The sequence below is a fragment of the Rhineura floridana genome, chromosome 1 (assembly GCF_030035675.1).
Source record: "Rhineura floridana isolate rRhiFlo1 chromosome 1, rRhiFlo1.hap2, whole genome shotgun sequence".
Classification (NCBI taxonomy): domain Eukaryota; kingdom Metazoa; phylum Chordata; class Lepidosauria; order Squamata; family Rhineuridae; genus Rhineura; species Rhineura floridana.
In genome coordinates, this window is record NC_084480.1 from 144805674 (window position 1) to 144819474 (window position 13801).

General features: G+C 39.1%; 1 protein-coding gene across 4 annotated transcripts in view; it reads right to left on the bottom strand.

Moving 5' to 3' along the window:
• PCGF3 (polycomb group ring finger 3) overlaps nucleotides 1-13801 on the bottom strand; it is an 86525-nt gene that overhangs the window by 15626 nt on the left and 57098 nt on the right. For 2 of the 4 annotated variants that reach the window (XM_061634890.1, XM_061634900.1), the window contains exons 4-10: nucleotides 13063-13255; nucleotides 11934-12051; nucleotides 9149-9245; nucleotides 8771-8826; nucleotides 7121-7231; nucleotides 1524-1612; nucleotides 17-154 (exon numbers count right to left, since the gene is read on the bottom strand). In XM_061634890.1, the coding sequence (XP_061490874.1) occupies nucleotides 17-154; nucleotides 1524-1612; nucleotides 7121-7231; nucleotides 8771-8826; nucleotides 9149-9245; nucleotides 11934-12051; nucleotides 13063-13116 (663 nt within the window). In that variant the 5' untranslated portion in view covers nucleotides 13117-13255. The remainder of the gene's footprint in view (nucleotides 1-16; nucleotides 155-1523; nucleotides 1613-7120; nucleotides 7232-8770; nucleotides 8827-9148; nucleotides 9246-11933; nucleotides 12052-13062; nucleotides 13256-13801) is intronic. The other 2 variants (XM_061634921.1, XM_061634910.1) reach the window with 1 other exon arrangement.

The window sequence follows — 13801 nt, forward strand, 5'->3', positions numbered from 1 at the left end:
TAAACCCATTAATTACCTCATTAAAAGAAGAAAGATTAAGCTTTTTGGCAATGAACTTCTTTAGGTGTAAGACTGTAGCTTGTGCTGAGCAGCGAATCCATTTTCTCTTCAATCCACGTAATTTGCTGCTGTTGCATTCCAAACAGATGCTTACCTTTAGGGGGAAACAGTCAGCCAGTACAGGTTAATAGGGAGTTCCTCTAAGTTCTCCTTTTGCAAAAACAGAGAAATAAGCACTCTGAACTAAGCAAGTATTCATTTTACATGATTTGGAAGGACCATAGATCAGTGGTAGAGCACATTATTTGACTGCAGAAGGTCCCAGGTTCAATCTCTGATTAAAAAAGGATCAGGTAAGCTGATAAGAAAGACCCTGGAGAACTACGGCAAAGCAGACAATACTGGGCTAGAAGGACAAATAGTCCCAACCTGGTATAAGGTAGCCTTCTATGTTCCTATGGCGCTCTTACATCATGGACACCAACTGACAGGTACCCACAGGAGCATGCAACTTCCACGTATCAAAGAATCAGACCTTTCGAGGCAAGAATGGCTGTTTGCCACCATCCTGGGGCAGGTGGTCTATTTACTGGTGGTGGCTCCCACATAATGGAGGCAGTTTCCCACAGTGATATTGCTTGGGTGGTTCAGTAAGGGCTTCTCACCTAGGTAAAGTACTGCATCTTTAAAGTCCCTCAGGTTCCTCTACAGAAGCTAAGAAGTTGCTTACACCAGGACTTGAAAATTCCAGGACCGGCTCCTCTACAGTTACCCACTCACACATGGTGTTCCATTAAATCCATGACAATTTGAATCTATAGCTCTTTTTAGAATTTCTAGATACTTCTAAACAAACAAACAAACAAAAAGCAATGAACATCCCTTCCAGCTTCACCTCTATGATCCATGGAGACAAAAACTGGAGTGAAGGTATTTGGATTTCAGCAGAACAACTTAAATAGAATTAGTATTTCCTACAGCAAGGGAAGATATTGGGCCTCATTAATAAGACATGAAAGTTAGATGAACTGCTATTTCATCCCTAAGTGGCTAAATTTTCACAGTTGCTGAAGCCAGGTTATAGACCAGCTGGCAAGAATAAACTACACATGAAATGGCAGTGATCGGCAAATCCAACTTCTCGAGAACAGAGACAGAGACAAGGTGCACAGGGGATGAGATGCATGATTTGAACTGAAATAAGGAGTTTGGAGAGCCACAATCAACCATGCATAGAATCAAAGACAGCAAAACCTGGCCACAGATGTCCACTATGACACTTTTGAACATCATAATAGTCAGAAAGCACATTTTGCTTTTATTGTGCAAACGAAGTACATACTCGATGAGAAACTTTCAAGACTTTCTTGTAAAAATGAATATACTCATAGTAACATCTTCAGCTACTCACACAAATACTTTCTTTGAAAAGGCACAATGCCATCTCTTAAGCTGGCCCTATCCTTAAAAACCAACAAAAGGAGAAAATCTGCTTAATTAAAAAGATAATATTTAAACAGTACCTGTTCATCACTTCTATGATAATCATTATCTTCTTCCTGTTTCTCTTCTGACGTTTCTTTGTTTGTATTCTCATCTGCTTTTGTTTCCCCTTATGAAAAAGCACACAGCATCTGTGATGAAGTGGAAGACTCTAAAGATATCAAATTCACATATAAAATAAATGCGAGAAAAATCCTCAGCCCTTTCAAATGTAGCCCTATCAGCTGCGTTCCATTCATTCATAACCTTCAGGAAATTCAAGCAACACATGGAAAACAGTGTGCACGGTATGCCATGTGGTATATCATGACAGACTTTTCTAGTATCATAGACCTTGCCATTTGAGAGTTTTTGAAAAACAACCAGTTCCTCCTGGATTATAATAGCTTTAGTTAAAGCCATCAACAAATTGTGCTCTTGTGCTTTTAAAGCAAACTGTTTACTTGCAAAGCCACCAAAGTCCAGATTTTTCATCCCAACATTCATCTACGCATTCTTCCCTCTGCAACACCCAGAATATTACAAAACTTCAGACTGCAGGCTTTATAGCACATAACTTCCATTTCCTGTTTCTGACTGAAATATCTGAAGAATTAAAAACGAGCGTATACTAGAGATAGACAACTGGAAGCATGAGGACAAGTCTGGACACAATTTGCCCCTGATCACAACCACAGTGTAAACCGCAGCCAATTTCTCCCCAGCTGAGACACAGGAAAAGGGCTCTTTATTCCACTCCACCCCAGGAGCAAAGACTGCGCTGGAGTCCTCTCCTTGTGCACCCAAGCTATTCGTTCCTGTGGGCAAGCCAAGACACAGGTAAATGGGAACAAAGAGCTAAACAGATTAAGTTAGTGCTCTGTCAAAGCCTTTGTGACTGTTCAAAGTGAGAGAGAGAAGATTAAAGAGCCCTTTGCCTGTGTCCCAACTCATGTGGGAGCAAATCAGTGGACAGAACCAATACTGCCGGCCCTTCAGCTCTTATTCAGTTCTGCTCTTGCCCATTAAAAATTAATTACCAGCCACAGCTCTATATTAAGTGTCAGTATTTGAAGTGTTCTCCCTTTAGGATGGACACCTTAATTTGGTGAGGGGGTTTGAAAGTGTTGAAGAAGCTGAGAGCAATGCTGTCAGGAGTCTAGACCAAGAGGCTAGACTCCTAGCAGGGGCACCCATGGTGGAATGGTGAAAGCTGAGACACCAGACTAACATGCATCCAAGCTCAGAGAAAGGCAATGGTAAACCACCTCTGAATATCTCTTAGCACGAGATACCCTATGAACAGAGTATCCAAAACGCAACATAAGATAGTGCTGGAAGATGAGACCCCCCCAGGTCAGAACGCACTCACCAAGCTACTGGGGAAGAACAGAGGACAAGGACAAGTAGCGCTCTGACTAATGATGCAGCTGGGTCAAAGCCAGAAGGAAGCCCAGAGGCTAATGCACACAGATGTGAAAGGAGAGTCTGGAGTTGTACGACGCACACAATAGGAACATGGAATGCGAGAAGCATGAACCAGGGAAAGTTAGAAATTGTCAAGCAAGAAATGGAATGCATCAACATTACAATACTTGGTGTGAGCGAACTAAAATGGACGGGTATGGGACATTTTCAATCAGGCAACTACAAAATATTTTATGCAGGAAATGAGAAATAAAGAAGAAACGGGGTTGCTTTAATAGTGAGAAGTGATGTAGCAAAAGCAATTAGGAGCTACAACGCAAGGTCTGAGCGAGTTATATCAATGAGATTAAATGGGAAACCTATCAACATAACCATCATCCAAGTCTATGCACTGACGGCAAACACAGAAGAAGAGGAACTGGAGAGCTTTTACGCAGAAGTACAGGAAGAAATTGGTCATACACCAAAACAAGATGTGCTGATAATCATGGGGGATTGGAATGCAAAAGTAGGGAACAGAGAAGAATTAGGAATTGTGGGGAAATGGGACCTAGCAGACAGAAATGAAGTAGGAGGAAGACTTATTGAATTCTGTGAAGCCAATAATTTGTTTCTTGCAGACACATTTTTTTAGCAACCAAAAAGATGACTGTACACATGGACATCACCAAATGGTCAATATAGGAATCAAATTGATTATATAATTAGTAGCAGAAGATGGAGAAGTTCTATACTTTCTGCAAAAACAAGACGAGGAGCAGACTGCGGTACAGATCATGAACTGGTCGTATCGAAAATCAGAGTAAAGCTAAAGAAGACCAACAAAGTAATCATAATGCCAAAATACAATTTAAATAACATCCCAGAAGCATATAAAGATCAAATAAGGAACAGGTTTGAGGCTTTAAACTTAGCTGACAGAGAACCAGAAGAACTATGGAATGAAGTCAGAGATGTTATCAGGGAAGAATGCAAAAAGACAATACCTCTAGTTAAAAAGAGAGAAAGACCTCAATGGATGACTGAAGAAACTCTTAAAATGGTTAAAGAGAGAAGGAAAGCAAAAGCAAAAGGAGATAGAAACACAGTCAGAACCCTAAATGTAACAATACAGCGACTAGGAGGTAGGGCCAAAGAGAACTATTACAATAGTTACTGTATAGAAATAGAAGAGGACAACAAAAAGAGTAGAACAAGGACCCTGTTCCAAAAGATTAGAGAAATGAAAAGGAAATGTAAACCACGAGGAGGGATGTTGAATAATCAACAGGGGAACACACTGACTGACCGAGATGAAATAAAAGGAAGATGGAAGCAATACACTGAAGAACTCTATAAAAGAGATGCCAGGATGACATATTCATTCATGGAGGAACCGTATGATGAAGAAACTGAAATTTTAGAATGTGATGTGAAAGCTGCTCTTAAAATACTTGGAAGAAACAAATCACCAGGAACAGATGGCATACCAATAGAGTTGCTACAAGCTACTGAGACTGAATCTGTCCCAATTTTGACTAAAATCTGCCAAGAAATATGGAAAACTAAACCATGGCCCACAGACTGGAAGCATTCAATATATATCCCAATTCCAAAGAAAGGGGATCCCAGAGAATGCAGTAATTATCGAACTATTGCCTTAATATCCCATGCAAGTAAAGTAATGCTCAAGATTCTACAACAAAGACTCCTACCATATATGCAGCGAGAAATGCCAGACGTCCAAGCTGGATTTAGAAAGGGAAGAGGCACCAGAGATCACAAACATAGGTTGGATAATGGAACAGAGCAAGGAATTTCAGAAGAAAACCACTGTGTGCTTTATAGATTACAGCAAAGCCTTTGACTGTGTAGATCATGGAAAACTATGGAATGCTTTAAAAGAAATGGGGGTACCACAGCATCTGATTGTCCTGATGCACAACCTATACTCTGGACAAGAGGCTACTGTAAGGACAGAATTTGGAGAAACCAGTTATGATTTGAAACAAATGCTGATGAAAGTTAAAGAGGAAAGCACAAAAGCAGGACTACAGCTGAAGGTCAAAAAGATTAAAGTAATGACAACAGAAGATTTATGTAACTTTAAAGTTGACAATGAGGACGTTGAACTTGTCAAGGATTATCAATACCTCAGCACAGTCATCAACCAAAATGGAGACTAGTCAAGAAATCAGAAGGTGGCTAGGACTGGGGAGGCTAGGACCAAAGTCAGGATCATTCAGACCATGGTATTCACGATCTCTATGTATGAATGTGAAAGTTGGACAGTGAAAAAGGCGGATAAGAGAAAAATCAACTCATTCGAAATGTGGTGCTGGAGGAGAGCATTGAGCATACCATGGACTGGGAAAAAGACAAATAATTGGGTGTTAGAACAAATTAAACCAGAACTGTCACTAGAAGCTAAAAAGATGAAACTGAGGTTATCATCCTTTGGACACATAATGAGAAGACCTGATTCACTAGAAAAGACAATAATGCTGGGGAAAACAGAAGGGAGTAGAAAAAGAGGAAGGCCAAACAAGAGATGGATTGATTCCATAAAGGAAGCCACAGACCTGAACTTACAAGATCTGAACAGGGTGGTTTATGACAGATGCTACTGGAGGACGCTGATTCATAGGGATGCCATAAATCGTAATCCACTTGAATATAACCATATTAGTCCTATTTTATGATCTTTACAAACGATCACCATCATCATTACTGTTATAATATTTATTGCCCATCCTTCACTATTAGGTCCCAGGGCAGGTTACAGAAATGTAAAATACAGTATTAAAAACCTTTAAACACACTACATTCACAGGAGCAGGGTGGGTCCTGAAAACATACACCTTAAGCGCTGAAGGCCAGTGTAAAGAAGTGCATAGTTAGCATTTGCTGAAAACCGGGATTATATGAGTTCTAAAAACAACCCCAGCCAGTAATCTAGTCGCATTTTGGACCAAGTAATCTTCAAGAGCAGCCCCACATAGACTGCATTGCAATAATCCAATCTGGAAGCTACCGGAACATAGAGAACTGTGGCAAAGTCATCTCTGTCCAAAAGGGGCCATAGTAGCTGGCGAATTTAAACTAAATTCCCTTTATTTTTTTGGAAATTGCAATACATGTTCAATGAAGCCCTTCGTGAAGCTAAATGATTGGGCTGGCATATTCACCTGCAAAGCCAAGAAAGTACCTGAAAAGCCAGCAGTATGTTTTGACAGGCTGTACTGGAGTAGCACACAGCATAATCAATCCCAAACACAAGATTGTAGGCGCAGCCAAGTTTAAATTAGGCCTTCAACATTACAGCTTAAGACAAAGACACATGATCAGTTATTTGCACAGGTTTAAACAGAGCATGAACCACTCCAAGGTAGTGGGATACAGCCTGCCAACTTTGCCTGATTGCCAGGAAACCCCCAAACATAATAATGGTGTGAAAAAACAAACTGGCCTACAGAATACCCCACAAGGTGAACTGAGAGGGGAACTTGCCCCCCAACACAATCCTATCACACAGCTATGCTGCATTAAGAGCATGGGATAGCCACTGGCGCTAGAAAAACAATGGAATACACCTGCACCAGTATCAGAACTAGTATCTTTGCACTGGATCCTATTTATTTTTATTTATTTTTTTAAAAATTGCTGCCTTCTTGGCTGATGCATCTGAATTAGGCCCTTGACTATGGTAGCTCATGCCACAATCATGCTAATTAAGTACTGAAACATCCATTCGCAGCACCAGAAAGACAGACTTTTGGAATTTCTTCATAGTTCATTGTGAAGTGTATCACAGGAAAGTTGTTTTATTGGCCCTAAAGACTTTAAAAATGGCTGTTGAGCTGGCAGTCTTAATAAAACTTATAGTCATATATTAAAGCTCCAGGCATTTGTGGGTTCTGAATGCCTACACCAGAGAACCCTTATTTGAGCAACTGAAGGATCCAATTCTTACCCTACAGGAGCAAGTGAACCATACAAAAAATGGGGGGGGGGAGACATATGTACCATTCTTTCCAACTGCGCACTCATGCCAAAATATTCACTTGTCCCACATTTAACAAGCAGCAGTGTACCTTTTCTTTAGGTAACAGAATGTTTTAGTGATAAACATATCAATCCATTCTAATTAATAAGAAGCAAGTTCATACAGTTTCCTGTAGCAAACACAAGTATTTTTCTAAAAGAGCAAACACATGCAGCATCTATTTACCATTACGGTGGGAATCTAAATGTTGCTTGGCTGAGCACGTCTCCCCTTTGATGTCACCCGGTACTTCCATGCCCAATTTGTGGTAGAATTCCCTCTGCTTTCTCATTTCCGCTGTTTAACATTTTAAAACAGTGTCTTTAGCTAAGATCAGTGAACGTCATCATCTCAAGTAAATTTAATCCTCTCACTCTTTCAGCAAAATGTATCAAGAGCACCCTCTAATGTTCGGCAGCTTTTCTGTGGCTAATTCATTATACAGCATCTTGACAAATCTCAGAGCCCAAGACATTTCTTAAAGGATGTAATGCTACTTTTGGATTTCAGTTTCTACTTTAAGTAGACCAAGTATTTATTTCATGTACTTGTTAGTTATTCTTGGCAAGATTTAGAATTATGGAAAAAAACCTCATATGTTTTATAAACTTTGCAAAATAGTTTCTGCCTTCTACCTGCTTCATTGATAAAATAATGTTTAGCCAAAAGTAATGTTGGCTATTACTGTACATGATATAATATTCATATTAGCCAAACAGGTAACTGCAAAGGCTAGACCAGTGATTCTCAAACGGTGCACCCAGGCACACTGGTGCGCCCTAAGAGGTGGCTAGGTGTGCCTCAAATATTATGAAAGTATATTTTAAAAATGAGAAGAAACCCATTTGTATAGGGTAAGTAATAGTTTTCTATAGTTTATTTCTATTCATAGTTTAAAATATATTAATATATTTTTAATTTTGTATACAAAGTGCGCCAGAAAAATTTTATGTTTTACAGTGCGCTGTGAACCAAAAAAGTTTGAGAACCACTGGCCTAGACATTGTGAATGGCAATCTTTCCATGAGCAAAGTATGTCAGTGTGCATTACAGAGAATGTAAGAAACTTGGTGGATGTTACATTAACTGGTAATTTAGGAAGAAATGCTTGTGTCATGAGACTTGTTTTTGAAATTTACTTGTGTGATTCTTAAGTGTCTTTTATGAGTTATATGAAAGAAATTAGGGTGACATTTGGGCATTTACCTAAAGCATTTAGTTTGTTTAACAATTACCAGTAAATGTTAAAAATATCCCACCAGTTGTGTCTAAGCTTTTTCAAATATCAAGATTACCAGTAAATATTACCACCTGCTAAAATCTCTGACACTTACAATATGCAATATGAGATATTCATATTGTAATGAATTCTCCTACCTGTAATAACATACGGAAAACTACACATTACTTTGGTGTGTCATGCCTGGAGCTCCCAACATAGTTTTCTTTTTGTAAAAGTGACTAAGGGGTGAATTTTCATCTTTGCAGGCTAATAGCAGCTCTGCAGAGGTGATCTTAATTGGGGCCACAGCACAGGGGGAAAAGGTTAGACCTCCCCTTTAATCCCAATCCAAATTTGGAACCAGTGCCCCACCTGGCTGCCCTTTAGAACCAGCCCTGCTTACAGACATGGAACTCCACTGTAATGTGTAGATTGGCCCTTATTTGCCAAAGCAACTAAGTAAAAACAATTTGGCACTACATCATGCTATTAATTATTTAATGTTATTTTATACAAACTTGAACAATGACTTCTGAACACCACACCGCAAAGTTTTAATAGTTGAGTCTATAAATGAAACAAATAAATAAAATAAATAAATATTGCTAACTTACCTTCCTGAAGACCTGGAACAAGTTTGTAAACAATATCTTGCATTGTTCTGTCATGACTGGCAAAAAAAAATTGATCAAGTTAAGTTCTGTAACGAAAAGGAACACCTACGCTAAATCTTTATCTCTTAACATGGGATGGTGGGATGAGCATTGAAACTTCCCTTGGGATGAGCACTGCAATTTCAACCTGTCCCTCAGGGTACATATTAAATTAAAGCTAATAAAGGAAGGCTGGATGCCCCCCCCCATAACTTTCATTGTGCTAAGCAATTGAGTGATGAGAAATCAAATTATGTGCATCACTTCTGAACTAGCCCGTTGATTAGAAAGGCATACCCATCAGATATCTACATATATTATCTTTAAAACCATACTTACCCAATATATTGTAATGGATGGCTCTGGTGTATAACTATCCTGCATGTGGGACAGGTGTTATTTTCTTCCAAATACTTTACCAAGCAACTCCTGCAGACTGTTTACAGAAAGATTTACAGTTAAGATGATCCCATGGATACAGAAGAGCATATCTTACTTGGCAGCATACACTTAAACCAGGGATGGGGAAGCTTTTTCAGCCAAAGGGCCATATTCTCTTCTGGGCAGACCTCTGGGGGCCATATGCCAGTGGCTGGCAGGGGCAAAGGCAAAAGTGGGTGGAGCAATGAATATGAATGTTAGCGTTGTACAGTAGGCTAGTTTCTTCAGACTAAGACGTTCCTCCCTATCCTCCATCCAAGCAAACAAGCAGCGTTATCAGAATTCAAAGACACATTCCAGCCAGACAAGGAAGGTGCAAAGCAGGGCCAGTGAGGGGCACAGCTCAAGCAGGTATGTGCCCTGGTGAGAGTTCTGAGTGCCAGACAGAGGCCTGGAAGGCCACATTTGCCCCCCAGGCCTGAGCTGCCTCATCCCTGACACAAACATTCAATTTTTTGCAAAACTCCTTTCTCAATGCATCTTTATGCATTCTATACATTTAAGACCATTTGTATTCACCCTTCAGTTTTAACACATATAACACATAATAAAGATGTATAGTATAACACATAAATGTTAAGTTTTAAATTGTAGCACGTCCACTCTTCCACAGAGGGGGAAATAAATTACTCAGCAGAATGGTAAGAAGGATCTGAAGGATATTAATACAAAACCTGAAATGGTGTGGGGGTTTTCCCAACAGAATCTCGTATGTGTTTGACTGGAATTCCAACCTGATTTAATATTCAACAATACACGTTCATTTTTGGGTCTTTTCAATGCAGAATATTAATTTATTAAAAGGTTGCTTCCTATTTGAAGTCTGTATACACAGGATGTTCCTTATAAATATATATCTATAACATCTGACAGCATGCCCTAATTTTGTTAAGATTATTTCAATGCCTATTGGACATTAGCATTTTGTTGTCCCAACAACTCCGCTCTTAATTAGAACATTGTCTGCTTTTATATAGCCAGCAACACTACAGCGGCTTTGAAAAGTTGACAGTACTGATGCTTGGCTCCTGTAGTTAAACAGCGCCATCTACATCTCACACAAAACAATGCACATTTAGCAGATGTAAGCCCAAGTTAGTGCTTTATAACACCTACTGTGGGCCCTTAGGGGAAGCCTGGTTGGGGGGCGAGGGGAGATGTGTATGAAGAAATGAGGACCAATTGGCAAAAGAAAAAACAAACACTGAGATGATTGCTCAGCTTTCCTGTTGCACTAAAAGCCGATAGAAAGCATTGGAATAATGCCATGACAGAGAAAGCAAGGTGAAAATCTAGATAAACCAAAATGCCCGTTATATGATGGCGGAATTTGATCATTTATTAAAGTATTTGTTGTTGTTGTGTTTTTATGTGTCTTCAAGTTGATTATGACTTATGGCGATCCTATGAATCAGTGTATAAAAGTATTTATTACCCTCTCATAAAGAGTGGAGGTCCCTTTGGGGGAAAAGAAAAGAGGGAAAGCAAGCAAGAGGGGCCTCTGTAGAACTGGGGAAAACTTCATTGTTTTGAAAGAACTGTATAAAGTTCTATGAAGTTTAACTGTACTGACAATCTACAAAACATAACACAACTACTAATAGCTCACCTATCAAAAGGGCGGGGGAAGATTCTTTCAAATGCCATCAGGACCCTAGCACTCGGAACAGAATATGTAAAAAAGCACTCAAACAGGGAAAGGTGGTGACCTAATAAGGGACAGGTGGCTAACTTTGTTATGGCTTCTTGAGCAAGAGTTACAAACCTATCTAGCCTTCTTTTTGTCCCATAGTTATGCCTTTTATAGTTTCACACAACAGTTCCTGGAAGTCTCCAGTTGAGACTTAAATTAAGATAATTCATCTTGCTAAATATTAGGTTGTATTCAACTAAGTCCTACTCAGAGTAGACCCATTGAAATTAATGAATTTAAGTTAGTCATGTTTATTGTCTTCAATGGATCTACTCTGACTAGCATTGAATACCGTGTCAGTATTAAAACTGCATAACAGGAGAGTCTTAACTTGCTATATATCACATGAACTAAATGTACAGATTGACTTTCCTTTTAAATACTATTTACACAATATCAGTAAACTCCCCCATATCCATCCATTTTAGATCTTCACTTCTTGTTCAGATGAGGAAAAGGAGAAGCTGATTTCTTACAAGCAATAAACTTTACATTCTGTGCTGCTGCAAACATCACCACCATCTTTAATTCTCCAATACATCATACCTTTCAGAACAATCCCACTTTTCAGCATTCATAAAAGGCTACCATAGCATACTCTTGCCCTCACTTCCAAAGTAAAGCAGAACACTATTGGACATCATTCACTGACACAATCTCCCTTACTACTAAAGCAGGGACCATAGCATGGGCTCTGTATTTATATGAGAGCTAACCTCAGGTTTTACGTGGACCCTTGCTCTGTCCTTCACAGAAGAAAGGAACATCTGATCCAGCCAGAGGCTGGGTTTTATCTGTAATCTCTCTGCACCCATGATCTGATCCTGGGTGGAGAGAAGCTTGGTATATAACATTTATAGGACTAGAAGAAGATGGCAGAGCAGGTGCATCAAACCTGCAGAGCAGGTGCATCAAACAAAGCAAAACAAGCCACTAATCTTACATCAAATGAAACATAACTCCATTATGGGTAGATATCTCCATACTCACAGGTATGCAAGCATTCCGTTACAGTGGTAGCATCAATAAGATAACCATTGCAAAGACGGCAGGTTATATGGGCATTGATGTCCCAAAGCTTAATCTTCCTCGTCAGCATCTTTGGTGTCTGCAAGAAAACCAGGGCAGTCAGTTTTTCAAAGTGTGCATGTAAGTGGCCTCTGCTGATTTAAATATTTAGCACTCATAATAAGCTTGCAATATAGAAAGTGATGAGGCTTTTCAAAGTAGCTTTCTTCCAAATAATATTTTAATTAACAGGAGAAGCCTGATTTAAGAAAATGAGAATGTGTATATACTGAACTATGTAATCCAGTTATTAAAGGTAAGTGTAACATTTGGTATTCTGGGCCTAATGCAGCGATATTTCTTTGCAACTAAGCTTGTGACATTCTACACAGGCTTAACTGCGACTTAGTTCTCAGACAGTGAGGTTAATGGACTGCACCTCTTCAGGCCGAAGTTGAGGGCAGCGATAGGGGATGGATAAATTTCCAGAAAATAATTGCACTGGAAATACATTGTTGGACCCCAAATTAGTATGAATTGCTCACAGAAGAATGGATGTAATTTCAATCAAACTCTGCAATTTCAAAGTCATAATTAATTTTTCCCCTCAGATACCTAGCCCTAGGAAGCATGCATGTATATGACAAATATAAATGCAAAGCTGTTTGTGCTTGCTAAAATGAGCATAGCAACAATTTTTAGTACTTTAAGTTTTTTCTTTAAAATGTAAACAGTGTAAACAAGTGTGTGCTATTGAGTTGTCATATGTTAATATTTTACAAATATTAAAAATTATGATGCTTTGAATATAATATTTAAACCATATAAAGTGCACTTTATTGATTTACCACCACCCCCGCCCAATTAAATATTTCAGTGGGATTCCTTTCAATTTTTGAAAATATTTTTTGAGGTATTTAAAACAGAGGTATTGAGGTATTGTAAAATTAGCTTGGTGTTTTCCAGAAAAGCCTCTGGGAAATTTTCCCCCTTTCAAAATTTTCTAGAATGCCCACATTACTGGATGGAGTCTTACATGATTTTATGACACAGACACTAAAGCAAACAAAACAAAAGCACTACATGTCAGAGAGAATGGGTCTATTCTAACCTTTCTGGATATCTTGTTTTCTGTGTGAAGATATATTTTTGTGTGGAAGAACATTTAGCCATGTGAGCCTTCACGGGCAGTCTAAAATAGTACACTTCAGGCACAGGTTTACAATCACATCTGCTGTTTGTGAGAACTAGACCATAAATGTGGAGGTGAAATTGGTTTCCTCAAGGTCCACTCAAGTCAGTCACTATAATATATGTATACAAGAGATGAATTGTCCCATTACCTTAAGCAGAAACAAGCACAATTTAAAAATATAATGACTTTGGCTTAAGATAAGAGTTAAAACACATTCGTTCATTTGCCAAAAAGTATGGAAATTGTAAGTTAAGGTAGCCAGACTACCTTCTGTGTCATGCATACAGTAAACACGTTCTACATTAAGGGTCTGACATATTACACTAGCTTACAGCTAGACTCCATTAACCCAGATTCCATTGGTGTTTCAGCCCCAGTCTTCTTTCTCTGCAGGTAGAGGGGATGGGGACACAAGCTCAAAACACTAAGCTGGTTTACACGTAACACTAAGCCAAACCATAGCTTGGCACAAACATGCAAGCATGAAGGTTCCGAAAGAGGAGATTACAGGGTTGCGCTCCTCCCACAGTCCTCCTGCTGCTGTACTACTATAAGGCAAACCATGGTTTGCTTTAGCACGTCCTTCAAACCTAGACTTGTGGCTTGTTTCCTCCAGACAAACCACAAGCTGTAACCCAAGAACAAACCTTAGTTA